Genomic DNA, 13,697 nt, shown 5'->3' with positions numbered 1-13,697 from the left:
CTCTACTCTAACCCTAACCCTACCTGTCAACTTATTAGGTACGACGTCCCTATAGACCACGTGTCTGTGCGAGATCTCCGCAACTCACTGGACATATCCTATGTAACTACGCTGCCCACGGCAGATCAGCTCTGCCCACAGTACATTGCCCTACTGTGCCCACTACAGATATCAGATCTTTGGATTGAGACTCCACAAGAACTGAATCACCGGCATCCCTCTACCTGTTAGAGCGCCACCTCCAGCTGCAGAACCTCTAGCCAGGACACAGCCAGCTGCGACCCAAGCAGGACAACCAGGTAAGTCAGAGGACAAAAGTGATATACTCTCTTATTAAGTGCAAGAGTGATTATTAAATATAGTATTGATTAGAGATAGATGCAAACCCTTCCCCCTTTTATTCTTCTATGTAAATATTTATGTAAATAAATATTCTTCAATTTTAACTTTTGTATCTCTCTTTCATTGCTTGTCTCGTTGCGTGCCTGATCCCGATTTATATGCTGACGGGTCAGTGTGTGATAACTTCAAAAATAATCATCCCCTAGAAATTAAACAAGCCAAACACACGTCACACGCGAAAACCTGTCACATTGACCAATATATGAGACTTGACCAATATATGAGACTAGACCAATATATGAGTCTTGACCAATATATGAGACTAGACCAATATATGAGTCTTGACCAATATATGAGACTAGACCAATATATGAGTCTTGACCAATATATGAGACTTGACCAATATATGAGAACTACGCAGTGGTTTCCAAATCTGGGAGCTCTCCATGTAGTTTTCTTTCTATTGGGGTGTTTTAGGGCCAGTGTCTTATTTGGGTCTCTTGATAAAGAACACAGTCTTGAAACCCATGGTCAGCATAGACATGTTGTTAAAAACAGTTTTTTTTGGTAGACATGTTAAAGAAAGGTTTGTGTGTAGACATGTTAAAGAAAGGTTTGTGTGTAGACATGTTAAAGAAAGGTTTGTGTGTAGACATGTTAAAGAAAGGTTTGTGTGTAGACATGTTAAAGAAAGGTTTGTGTGTAGACATGTTAAAGAAAGGTTTGTGTGTAGACATGTTAAAGAAAGGTTTCTGTGTAGACATGTTAAAGAAAGGTTTGTGTGTAGACATGTTAAAGAAAGGTTTCTGTGTAGACATGTTAAAGAAAGGTTTGTGTGTAGACATGTTAAAGAAAGGTTTCTGTGTAGACATGTTAAAGAAAGGTTTGTGGGTAGACATGTTAAAGAAAGGTTTGTGTGTAGACATGTTAAAGAAAGGTTTCTGTGTAGACATGTTAAAGAAAGGTTTCTGTGTAGACATGTTAAAGAAAGGTTTCTGTGTAGACATGTTAAAGAAAGGTTTCTGTGTAGACATGTTAAAGAAAGGTTTGTGTGTAGACATGTTAAAGAAAGGTTTGTGTGTAGACATGTTAAAGAAAGGTTTGTGTGTAGACATGTTAAAGAAAGGTTTCTGTGTAGACATGTTAAAGAAAGGTTTCTGTGTAGACATGTTAAAGAAAGGTTTCTGTGTAGACATGTTAAAGAAAGGTTTCTGTGTAGACATGTTAAAGAAAGGTTTCTGTGTAGACATGTTAAAGAAAGGTTTCTGTGTAGACATGTTAAAGAAAGGTTTGTGTGTAGACATGTTAAAGAAAGGTTTGTGTGTAGACATGTTAAAGAAAGGTTTGTGTGTAGACATGTTAAAGAAAGGTTTGTGTGTAGACATGTTAAAGAAAGGTTTGTGTGTAGACATGTTAAAGAAAGGTTTGTGTGTAGACATGTTAAAGAAAGGTTTGTGTGTAGACATGTTAAAGAAAGGTTTGTGTGTAGACATGTTAAAGAAAGGTTTGTGTGTAGACATGTTAAAGAAAGGTTTGTGTGTAGACATGTTAAAGAAAGGTTTGTGTGTAGACATGTTAAAGAAAGGTTTGTGTGTAGACATGTTAAAGAAAGGTTTGTGTGTAGACATGTTAAAGAAAGTTTTGTGTGTAGACATCTTATAGGAAGGTATCTGCAGAACGGCCACTGCAACCTAAGCGACCACATTGGGCCCTGCCCTTTCATAGGACACTTCAACCTATGTGACCACAGTGGGCCCCGCACTTTCATAAGCCACTTCAACCTATGCGACCACAGTGGGCCCCGCACTTTCATAGGCCACTTTAACCTATGCGACCACAGTGGGCCCCGCACTTTCATAGGCCACGCGCTAATTCTAGGTGGAAATTATGAAATTAAACTATTTTAACTTAATATTAAAGGGTTACCGTGGCCTTATGATTTTCCAGGAGCAAAAATATACGAAAAAGTCACGAAAATCTCCTGAAATTATTAAAATCTTTTGAAAACTCATAAAGCAAATCTTAAAAACAGACAAAATTGTATTCCGGGGGTTCATTCAATACTACAAGCGATAAAAAAAACGGCATTGTCATAATAAGACGAATCAAAAACCAAAACAAGAAGTTCAAATACTTAATTTACTTTACTAGTCACTAGCATATAAATATAGATCTAAATCTATCACTATCTCAAACATCAAAATCGATATTTTGCTAATACAATAATACAAAATCTTCATTTTTACTTCTTATCCTTATCTCTACCTAGAATTAGCCCCGCGCAATCCGTTTCGCATAGGGCCCCGCAAACTGTAGGACCGGCCCTGGGTATCTGGTGTAGAAACAAAAATTATATTTTATTTATATTGAGTCACAATTTCATCTCCCATTTTTTGTTTGTATGTATTCCAATCCTCTAGTCTCACCTAGAGGTCCTTGGCCAAGAACATTTACTGTTCTTTGTTTCTTTCTAATAGCCACATCTTCTTGGTCCCCATTGAGTCTCTTATCTCAAGAGAGAGACTTCCAAACAAAACATCGATCATTCAAGTCATTCAACTCCAGTCCATTATAACGTGGAACGTGAACAGGAATTTATATGTAGAGGAAGAGCAGATGATAACTAGCTAGCTAGCCAGATTGATTGATACATTGAATACTTATAGATTGATTGATACATTGAATACTTATAGATTGATTGATACATTGAATACTTATAGATTGATTGATACATTGAATACTTATAGATTGATTGATACATTGAATACTTATAGATTGATTGATACATTGAATACTTATAGATTGATTGATACATTGAATACTTATAGATTGATTGATACATTGAATACTTATAGATTGATTGATACATTGAATACTTATAGATTGATTGATACATTGAATACTTATAGATTGATTGATACATTGAATACTTATATTTTACCTGTTGAAAGATGAGTAATCCCTTCGTGGTTTGGGTTGTGGGTTTGTATAAATTCACTGCAGCTTCGTCCACAAACGATAGAAATGACTCGTTTCTCTGGGTCCCTGGTGACTTCTGTGATGGTGTCAAGTAATTTCTTGGAGCCCTGATATATGTTTCATACACTTTTAAATAGACTTTAAATTGTGCGTTAGACTTTAATTGTGTGATAGACTTTGAAAGTGTGATAGACTTTAAATGTGTGATAGTCTTTGTGTGATAGACTTTAAATGTGTGATAGACTTTAAATGTGTGTTAGACTTTAAATGTGTGATAGACCTTAAATGTGTGATTGACTTTAAATGTGTGATAGACTTTAAATGTGTGATAGACCTTAAATGTGTGATAGACTTTAAATGTGTGATAGACTTTAAATGTGTGATAGACCTTAAATGTGTGATAGCCTTTAATTGTGGGATAGACTTTAAATGTGTGATAGACTTTAAATGTGTGATAGACTTTGTGTGATAGATTTTGTGTGACAGACTTTAAATGTGTGATAGACTTTAAATGTGTGATAGACTTTAAATGTGTGATAATCTTTAAATGTGTGATAGACTTTAATTGTGGGATAGACTTTAAATGTGTGATAGACTTTAAATGTGTGATAGACTTTGTGTGATATATTTTGTGTGACAGACTTTAAATGTGTGATAGACTTTAAATGTGTGATAGACTTTAAATGTGTGATAGACTTTAAATGTGTGATAGACTTTGTGTGATAGACTTTAAATGTGTAATAGACTTTAAATGTGTGATAGACTTTAATTGTGTGATAGACTTTAAATTTGTGATAGACTTTAAATGTGTGATAGACTTTAAATGTGTGATAGACTTTGAAAGTGTGATAGACTTTAAATGTGTGATAGACTTTGTGTGATAGACTTTAAATGTGTGATAGACTTTAATTGTGTGATAGACTTTAATTGTGTGATAGGCTTTGAAAGTGTGATACTTTGTGTGATAGACTTTAAATGTGTGATAGACTTTAATTGTGTGATAGACTTTAAATAAGTGATCGACTTTAAATAAGTGATAGACTTTAAATGTGTGATAGACTTTGAAAGTGTGATAGACTTTAAATGTGTGATAGACTTTAAATGTGTGATAGACTTTGTGTGATAGACTTTAAATGTGTGATAGACTTTAAATGTGTGATAGACTTTAATTGTGTGATAGGCTTTGAAAGTGTGATACTTTGTGTGATAGACTTTAAATGTGTGATAGACTTTAAATGTGTGATAGACTTTAAATGTGTGATAGACCTTAAATGTGTGATAGACTTTAAATCTGTGATAGACCTTAAATGGTGATAGACTTTAAATGTGTGATAGACTTTAAATGTGTGATAGACTTTAAATGTGTGATAGACTTTGAAAGTGTGATAGACTTTAAATGTGTGATAGACTTTAAATGTGTGATAGACTTTGTGTGATAGACTTTAAATGTGTGATAGACTTTAAATGTGTGATAGACTTTAGTTGTGTGATAGGCTTTGAAAGTGTGATACTTTGTGTGATAGACTTTAAATGTGTGATAGACTTTAAATCTGTGATAGACCTTAAATGGTGATAGACTTTAAATGTGTGATAGACTTTAAATGTGTGATAGACTTTAATTGTGTGATAGGCTTTGAAAGTGTGATACTTTGTGTGATAGACTTTAAATGTGTGATAGACTTTAAATGTGTGATAGACTTTAAATGTGTGATAGACCTTAAATGTGTGATAGACTTTAAATCTGTGATAGACCTTAAATGGTGATAGACTTTAAATGTGTGATAGACTTTAAATGTGTGATAGACTTTAATTGTGTGATAGGCTTTGAAAGTGTGATACTTTGTGTGATAGACTTTAAATGTGTGATAGACTTTAATTGTGTGATAGACTTTGAAAGTGTGATAGACTTTAAATGTGTGATAGACTTTGTGTGATAGACTTTAAATGTGTGATAGACTTTAATTGTGTGATAGACTTAAATTGTGTGATAGGCTTTGAAAGTGTGATACTTTGTGTGATAGACTTTAAATGTGTGATAGACTTTAATTGTGTGATAGACTTTAAATGTGTGATCGACTTTAAATAAGTGATAGACTTTAAATGTGTGATAGACTTTGAAAGTGTGATAGACTTTAAATGTGTGATAGACTTTAAATGTGTGATAGACTTTGTGTGATAGACTTTAAATGTGTGATAGACTTTAAATGTGTGATAGACTTTAATTGTGTGATAGGCTTTGAAAGTGTGATACTTTGTGTGATAGACTTTAAATGTGTGATAGACTTTAAATGTGTGATAGACTTTAAATGTGTGATAGACCTTAAATGTGTGATAGACTTTAAATCTGTGATAGACCTTAAATGGTGATAGACTTTAAATGTGTGATAGACTTTAAATGTGTGATAGACTTTGAAAGTGTGATAGACTTTAAATGTGTGATAGACTTTAAATGTGTGATAGACTTTGTGTGATAGACTTTAAATGTGTGATAGACTTTAAATGTGTGATAGACTTTAAATGTGTGATAGACTTTGAAAGTGTGATAGACTTTAAATGTGTGATAGACTTTAAATGTGTGATAGACTTTGTGTGATAGACTTTAAATGTGTGATAGACTTTGTGTGATAGACTTTAAATGTGTGATAGACTTTAAATGTGTGATAGACTTTAGTTGTGTGATAGGCTTTGAAAGTGTGATACTTTGTGTGATAGACTTTAAATGTGTGATAGACTTTAAATCTGTGATAGACCTTAAATGGTGATAGACTTTAAATGTGTGATAGACTTTAAATGTGTGATAGACTTTAATTGTGTGATAGGCTTTGAAAGTGTGATACTTTGTGTGATAGACTTTAAATGTGTGATAGACTTTAAATGTGTGATAGACTTTAAATGTGTGATAGACCTTAAATGTGTGATAGACTTTAAATCTGTGATAGACCTTAAATGGTGATAGACTTTAAATGTGTGATAGACTTTAAATGTGTGATAGACTTTAATTGTGTGATAGGCTTTGAAAGTGTGATACTTTGTGTGATAGACTTTAAATGTGTGATAGACTTTAAATGTGTGATAGACTTTGAAAGTGTGATAGACTTTAAATGTGTGATAGACTTTGTGTGATAGACTTTAAATGTGTGATAGACTTTAATTGTGTGATAGACTTTAATTGTGTGATAGGCTTTGAAAGTGTGATACTTTGTGTGATAGACTTTAAATGTGTGATAGACTTTAATTGTGTGATAGACTTTAAATAAGTGATCGACTTTAAATAAGTGATAGACTTTAAATGTGTGATAGACTTTGAAAGTGTGATAGACTTTAAATGTGTGATAGACTTTAAATGTGTGATAGACTTTGTGTGATAGACTTTAAATGTGTGATAGACTTTAAATGTGTGATAGACTTTAATTGTGTGATAGGCTTTGAAAGTGTGATACTTTGTGTGATAGACTTTAAATGTGTGATAGACTTTAAATGTGTGATAGACTTTAAATGTGTGATAGACCTTAAATGTGTGATAGACTTTAAATCTGTGATAGACCTTAAATGGTGATAGACTTTAAATGTGTGATAGACTTTAAATGTGTGATAGACTTTGAAAGTGTGATAGACTTTAAATGTGTGATAGACTTTAAATGTGTGATAGACTTTGTGTGATAGACTTTAAATGTGTGATAGACTTTAAATGTGTGATAGACTTTAGTTGTGTGATAGGCTTTGAAAGTGTGATACTTTGTGTGATAGACTTTAAATGTGTGATAGACTTTAAATGTGTGATAGACTTTAAATGTGTGATAGACCTTAAATGTGTGATAGACTTTAAATCTGTGATAGACCTTAAATGGTGATAGACTTTAAATGTGTGATAGACTTTAAATGTGTGATAGACTTTAAATGTGTGATAGACTTTAATTGTGTGATAGGCTTTGAAAGTGTGATACTTTGTGTGATAGACTTTAAATGTGTGATAGACTTTAATTGTGTGATAGACTTTAATTGTGTGATAGGCTTTGAAAGTGTGATACTTTGTGTGATAGACTTTAAATGTGTGATAGACTTTAATTGTGTGATAGACTTTAATTGTGTGATAGACTTTGAAAGTGTGATACTTTGTGTGATAGACTTTAAATGTGTGATAGACTTTAAATGTGTGATAGACTTTAAATGTGTGATAGACCTTAAATGTGTGATAGACTTTAAATGTGTGATAGACTTTAAATGTGTGATAGACTTTAAATTTGTGATAGACTTTAATTGTGTGATAGACTTTAAATGTGTGATAGACTTTAATTGTGTGATAGGCTTTGAAAGTGTGATACTTTGTGTGATAGACTTTAAATGTGTGTTAGACTTTAAATGTGTGATAGACTTTAAATGTGTGATAGACCTTAAATGTGTGATAGACTTTAAATGTGTGATAGACCTTAAATGTGTGATAGACTTTAATTGTGGGATAGACTTTAAATGTGTGATAGACTTTAAATGTGTGATAGACCTTAAATGTGTGATAGACTTTAATTGTGGGATAGACTTTAAATGTGTGATAGACTTTAAATGTGTGATAGACTTTAAATGTGTGATAGACTTTAAATGTGTGATAGACTGTGTGTGATAGACTTTAAATGTGTGATAGACTTTAATTTTGTGATTAAATGTGTGATAGACTTTAATTGTGTGATAGACTTTGTGTGATAGACTTTAAATGTGTGATAGACTTTAAATGTGTGATAGACTTTAAATGTGTGATAGACTTTAAATGTGTGATAGACTTTAAATGTGTGATAGACTTTGTGTGATAGACTTTAAATAAGTGATAGACTTTAAATGTGTGATAGACTTTAAATATGTGATAGACTTTAAATGTGTTATTGACTTTGTGGGATAGACTTTAAATGTGTGATAGACTTTAAATGTGTGATTGACTTTGTGTGATAGACTTTAAATTTGTGATGGACTTATAATGTTTGATAGACTTTAAATGTGTGATAGACTTTAAATGTGTGATAGACTTTAAATGTGTGTTAGAATTTAAATGTGTGATAGGATTCGAACCCCGGTCCACGGTTAGGAAGCCAAGCGCTTTACTGCTCAGCCACCGCGCCTCCGTATTAATAAAATAGAACATTAAAGTCTCTCAGCGGTCTCATCATTGATGTCTCCTAAAGTAGGTCAGACATCAACTTTCCTTATAACAACTTGATACCGAGTTGATCCACTGGGTAATTATATGCATCTCTTAATTGACTTCAATTGCTAGCTTTAATAGGAAGGCCATTATGTAAGATCTATTGCTCAGCATTTCTGATTGTGGTTATTTGACTTACTTGAACAAAAGGAACGTGTGAGATGACTTACTTGAACAAAAGGAACGTGTGAGATGACTTACCTGAACAAAGGGAACATGTGAGATGACTTACTTGAACAAAGGGAACATGTGAGATGACTTACTTGAACAAAGGGAACATGTGAGATGACTTACTTTAACAAAGGGAACAGGCTCTGTGACCCCGACTGTACCACACCATAGTATGATGTTCGACTTCCTGACAATTCTACTGAACATACTGGCAGACAAGTCTCCGACATCTACAACAGACATCCCGTCAGGTATTGGTTTGGTGATACTGTGCTGTGACAAGGCAGTAAAGTAATAGTAGTATCAACAAATACTATGTCTGTGATACTGTGCTGTTAGCAGTCAGAAAGTATGATCAACAAATACTATGTCTGTGATACTGTGCTGTTAGCAGTCAGAAAGTATTATCAACAAATACTTTGTCTGTTATTCTGTGCTGTTAGCAGTCAGAAAGTATTATCAACAAATACTTGGTCTGTGATACTGTGCTGTTAGCAGTCAGAAAGTATTATCAACAAATACTTGGTCTGTTATACTGTGCTGTTAGCAGTCAGAAAGTATTATCAACAAATACTTGGTCTGTGATACTGTGCTGTTAGCAGTCAGAAAGTATTATCAACAAATACTTGGTCTGTGATACTGTGCTGTTAGCAGTCAGAAAGTATTATCAACAAATACTTGGTCTGTGATACTGTGCTGTTAGCAGTCAGAAAGTATTATCAACAAATACTTGGTCTGCGATACTGTGCTGTTAGCAGTCAGAAAGTATTATCAACAAATGCTTACAATGAGTGTGAAAAAACACACACCATTCGACGGGCATTATAACAGGAGTTATCTAACTTTATTTCATCTTAATGTTCATGAACATCTCGTGTCCCTATCGCATTCAATGTATCACAAAGTGTTCGATCAGTTCTAAACCAAATTCCATAGAGTTGAATGTTTGATTCCAAATCCTATCATATCGTAGAAACTAGAGACGTTACATCAATAAAAGATGTTTTCGTCCTACGGCTATCACTAAGTCAATATAGATATGCATGTTGATCTCTGCCAAGTCATTGATTTTCCTGGCTGATTCAGACAACCCATTTCATGCTCTAATAGCACTATGGAAGAAGAACTTTTACAAATTTGTCCTAGCATATGGAACAAGAAAGATGCCTTTATCTTTGTGTCTTTCTGAGTATCTTATTAGGTTTAGTTTTTTCTATTTGGTTCAGTGTTTTAAGTATCATTGCTACTTTACTTTTGAGGTTTCATCCTGAAAGGTCTCTAAATGTAATGATTTGACTCAAGGTGTTAATTTAGTCATACACATACAATCGCGAACTTTTCTTCGGCTACGGCATTCACTATTGAAGTATTTCAAAGCTCTGATCCGCTGGTTGTTTTGTTGTCTCACCCAAGAATTATCCTTTTTTTTTGTTACTTCCACCTTCAACACACAACAAAGTTATAGTTACATTGACTTTTGTTTCTATACATTATTACACATAAAAACAACGTATTCACTTAATGTCGGCTTCATGAAACAAAAACAAAATTCTAGTCAATATCTACATTCGTTTCGCGCCAAATGAGAAATGTCCGCTAAAAAAAAAGTTAAAGTAGTGCTTAAAAACGGAAGAAAGTTTAATCTTGTACTTTTTGATATGTCGCGACTTCAACAAACATATTGGGTGTAACGCGCGAATAAAAAAAAATCTATTTTTGGTAAATTTAACCGCTACGGTTTCGACCATGAAAGGTGTTAAGTTGTTTCTAGGCACACAGAAAGTAGTAACGGGTTCAATTCTTTTATTGATTCCCTCTCTGCAAGTGGGAGAAGTAGTGATATGTCAGTACATGAATGAATCAGGGCCCTTTGGAATATAATATAGATTGTAATATATTTAATAATATACAAATAATTTATAAATCCACAGGGCCGGATTTTAGGGAGTGTAGGAGGGGCTACAGCGCTGGTAAATCCTCAAAGAGATAAAAATATGTCCGAATTTCGACGGGTCAGAAAATTTAAAGGTTTTTTTTTTCGTTTTTTTCCCCCACATTTTGACGGTCAGTTAACAAATGTCTCCTGCTTAAGAAGTGTCCACTTGTAGCTCGGCAAAAGTAAAAGCAGCTTTTTGGGATTTACGACACACAATGGGCCTCTACAAAAGGTCTTTGACCCTCTCCCAACAAAATTTACTTTTTAAAATTAAAATATGCATACAAAATATTTTGTTTTAAAGGAAAGTGAAATTAAATTCATAAGAACTCTAATTGTTTTTCTAAAATGTGACATACTTTTAAATATAAGTATTTTCATTCATAAATGGATCTTTATTAAAGCTTTCGAAGATTCCTGCTCGGGCTCTTTACATACTTACTCCAGGCCCTGTATATCCATTACCATTAACAGCAATGACAACCTTGCCGAAGTGATAATGGCTACACTCGACAACCTCTAAAAGTTTTCCTAATGGTAAGCGTCTCCCCTGACAACCAGTCGAACTTCTGCAAGCGTCTCCCTTGACAACCAGTCCAACTTCTGCAAGCGTCTCCCCTGACAACCAGTCCAACTTCTGCAAGCGTCTCCCCTGACAACCAGTCCAACTTCTGCAAGCGTCTCCCCTGACAACCAGTCCAACTTCTGCAAGCGTCTCCCCTGACAACAAGTCCAACTTCTGCAAGCGTCTCCCCTGACAACCAGTCCAACTTCTGCAAGCGTCTCACCTGACAACCAGTCCAACTTCTGCAAGCGCCTCCCGTCACAACCAGTCCAACTTCTGCAAGCGTCTCACCTGACAACCAGTCCAACTTCTGCAAGCGTCTCCCCTGACAACCAGTCCAACTTCTGCAAGCGTCTCCCCTGACAACCAATCCAACTTCTGCAAGCGTCTCCCCTGACAACCAGTCCAACTTCTGCAAGCGTCTCCCCTGACAACCAGTCCAACTTCTGCAAGCGTCTCCCCCTGACAACCAGTCCAACTTCTGCAAGCGTCTCCCCTGACAACCAATCCAACTTCTGCAAGCGTCTCCCCTGACAACCAGTCCAACTTCTGCAAGCGTCTCCCATGAAAACCAATCCAACTTCTGCAAGCGTCTCCCCTGACAACCAGTCCAACTTCTGCAAGCGTCTCACCTGACAACCAGTACAACTTCTGCAAGCGTCTCCCCTGACAACCAGTCCAACTTCTGCAAGCGTCTCCCCTGACAACCAGTCCAACTTCTGCAAGCGTCTCCCCTGACAACCAGTCCAACTTCTGCAAGCGTCTCCCCTGACAACCAGTCCAACTTCTGCAAGCGTCTCCCCTGACAACCAGTCCAACTTCTGCAAGCGTCTCCCCTGACAACCAGTCCAACTTCTGCGTCTCCCCTGACAACCAGTCCAACTTCTGCAAGCGTCTCCCCTGACAACCAGTCCAACTTCTGCAAGCGTCTCCCCTGACAACCAATCCAACTTCTGCAAGCGTCTCCCCTGACAACCAGTCCAACTTCTGCAAGAGTCTCCCCTGACAATCAGTCCAACTTCTGCAAGCGTCTCCCCTGACAACCAGTCCAACTTCTGCAAGCGTCTCCCATGACAAACAGTTCAACTTCTGCAAGCGTCTCCCCTGACAACCAGTCCAACTTCTGCAAGCGTCTCCCTTGACAACCAGTCCAACTTCTGCAAGCGTCTCCCGTCACAACCAGTCCAACTTCTGCAAGCGTCTCCCCTGACAACCAGTCCAACTTCTGCAAGCGTCTCATCTGACAACCAGTCCAACTTCTGCAAGTGTCTCCCATGACAAACAGTCCAACTTCTGCAAGCGTCTCCCCTGACAACCAGTCCAACTTCTGCAAGCGTCTCCCCTGACAACCAGTCCAACTTCTGCAAGCGTCTCCCCTGACAACCAGTCCAACTTCTGCAAGCGTCTCCCCTGACAACCAGTCCAACTTCTGCGTCTCCCCTGACAACCAGTCCAACTTCTGCAAGCGTCTCCCCTGACAACCAGTCCAACTTCTGCAAGCGTCTCCCCTGACAACCAGTCCAACTTCTGCAAGCGTCTCCCTTGACAACCAGTCCAACTTCTGCAAGCGTCTCCCATCACAACCAGTCCAACTTCTGCAAGCGTCTCCCCTGACAACCAGTCCAACTTCTGCAAGCGTCTCCCCTGACAACCAGTCCAACTTCTGCAAGCGTCTCCCCTGACAACCAGTCCAACTTCTGCAAGCGTCTCCCCTGACAACCAGTCCAACTTCTGCAAGCGTCTCCCCTGACAACCAGTCCAACTTCTGCAAGCGTCTCCCCTGACAACCAGTCCAACTTCTGCAAGCGTCTCCCCTGACAACCAGTCCAACTTCTGCAAGCGTCTCCCCTGACAACCAGTCCAACTTCTGCAAGCGTCTCCCCTGACAACCAGTCCAACTTCTGCAAGCGTCTCCCCTGACAACCAGTCCAACTTCTGCAAGTGTCTCCCCTGACAACCAGTCCAACTTCTGCAAGCGTCTCCCCTGACAACCGGTCCAATTTCTGGCTTTCGCATGTGGCTCAGATAGTGAGTCGGGGGGGGGGGGCTGTTTTCACTAACAGAAGACAAAGGCGAGTGACTGGTGCCTGAACCAGTTCGGGAAGGAGGAGCTCGTGAGCCAACCCTGAAGAAAAATCAGTAGCCGGCGACCCTGAGGCAGTTTGCAACTATCAATGCAACACCCTGACGCCTCTGACCCTAAACTGTATCAGTATGACTCTCCACTAAGTATAATCTACCCATTGTAAATATTCTACTAATGTATCTAGAGTAGTGACGTACTAATTGAAGGTTACTTCTCTAATCTATTAATGTACCTAGAGTATTAACTTACTAACTGAGGGTTACTTCCCTAATCTACTAATGTATCTAGAGTAGTAACTTACTAACTGAGGTTACTTCCCTAATCTATTAATGTATCTAGAGTAGTAACTTACTAACTGAGGGTTACTTCCCTAATCTGCTATTGTATCTAGAGTAGTAACTTACTAACTGAGGGTTACTTCCCTAATCTA

At 36.9% G+C, this 13,697-nt stretch overlaps 1 protein-coding gene across 3 annotated transcripts in view; it reads right to left on the bottom strand.

Annotated features, from left to right (window-relative positions):
* LOC106079506 (uncharacterized) overlaps positions 1-13,697 on the bottom strand; it is a 262,219-nt gene that overhangs the window by 67,920 nt on the left and 180,602 nt on the right. For all 3 annotated transcript variants that reach the window (XM_056015519.1, XM_056015522.1, XM_056015521.1), the window contains exons 23-24: positions 8,804-8,953; positions 3,284-3,428 (exon numbers count right to left, since the gene is read on the bottom strand). In XM_056015519.1, coding sequence (XP_055871494.1) covers positions 3,284-3,428; positions 8,804-8,953 — 295 coding nt within the window. The remainder of the gene's footprint in view (positions 1-3,283; positions 3,429-8,803; positions 8,954-13,697) is intronic.

This window comes from Biomphalaria glabrata, chromosome 17 (genome assembly GCF_947242115.1).
Source record: "Biomphalaria glabrata chromosome 17, xgBioGlab47.1, whole genome shotgun sequence".
Taxonomy (NCBI): domain Eukaryota; kingdom Metazoa; phylum Mollusca; class Gastropoda; family Planorbidae; genus Biomphalaria; species Biomphalaria glabrata.
The sequence above is the reverse complement of the archived record's forward strand: the minus strand, read 5'-3'. Positions and strand labels throughout refer to the sequence as shown.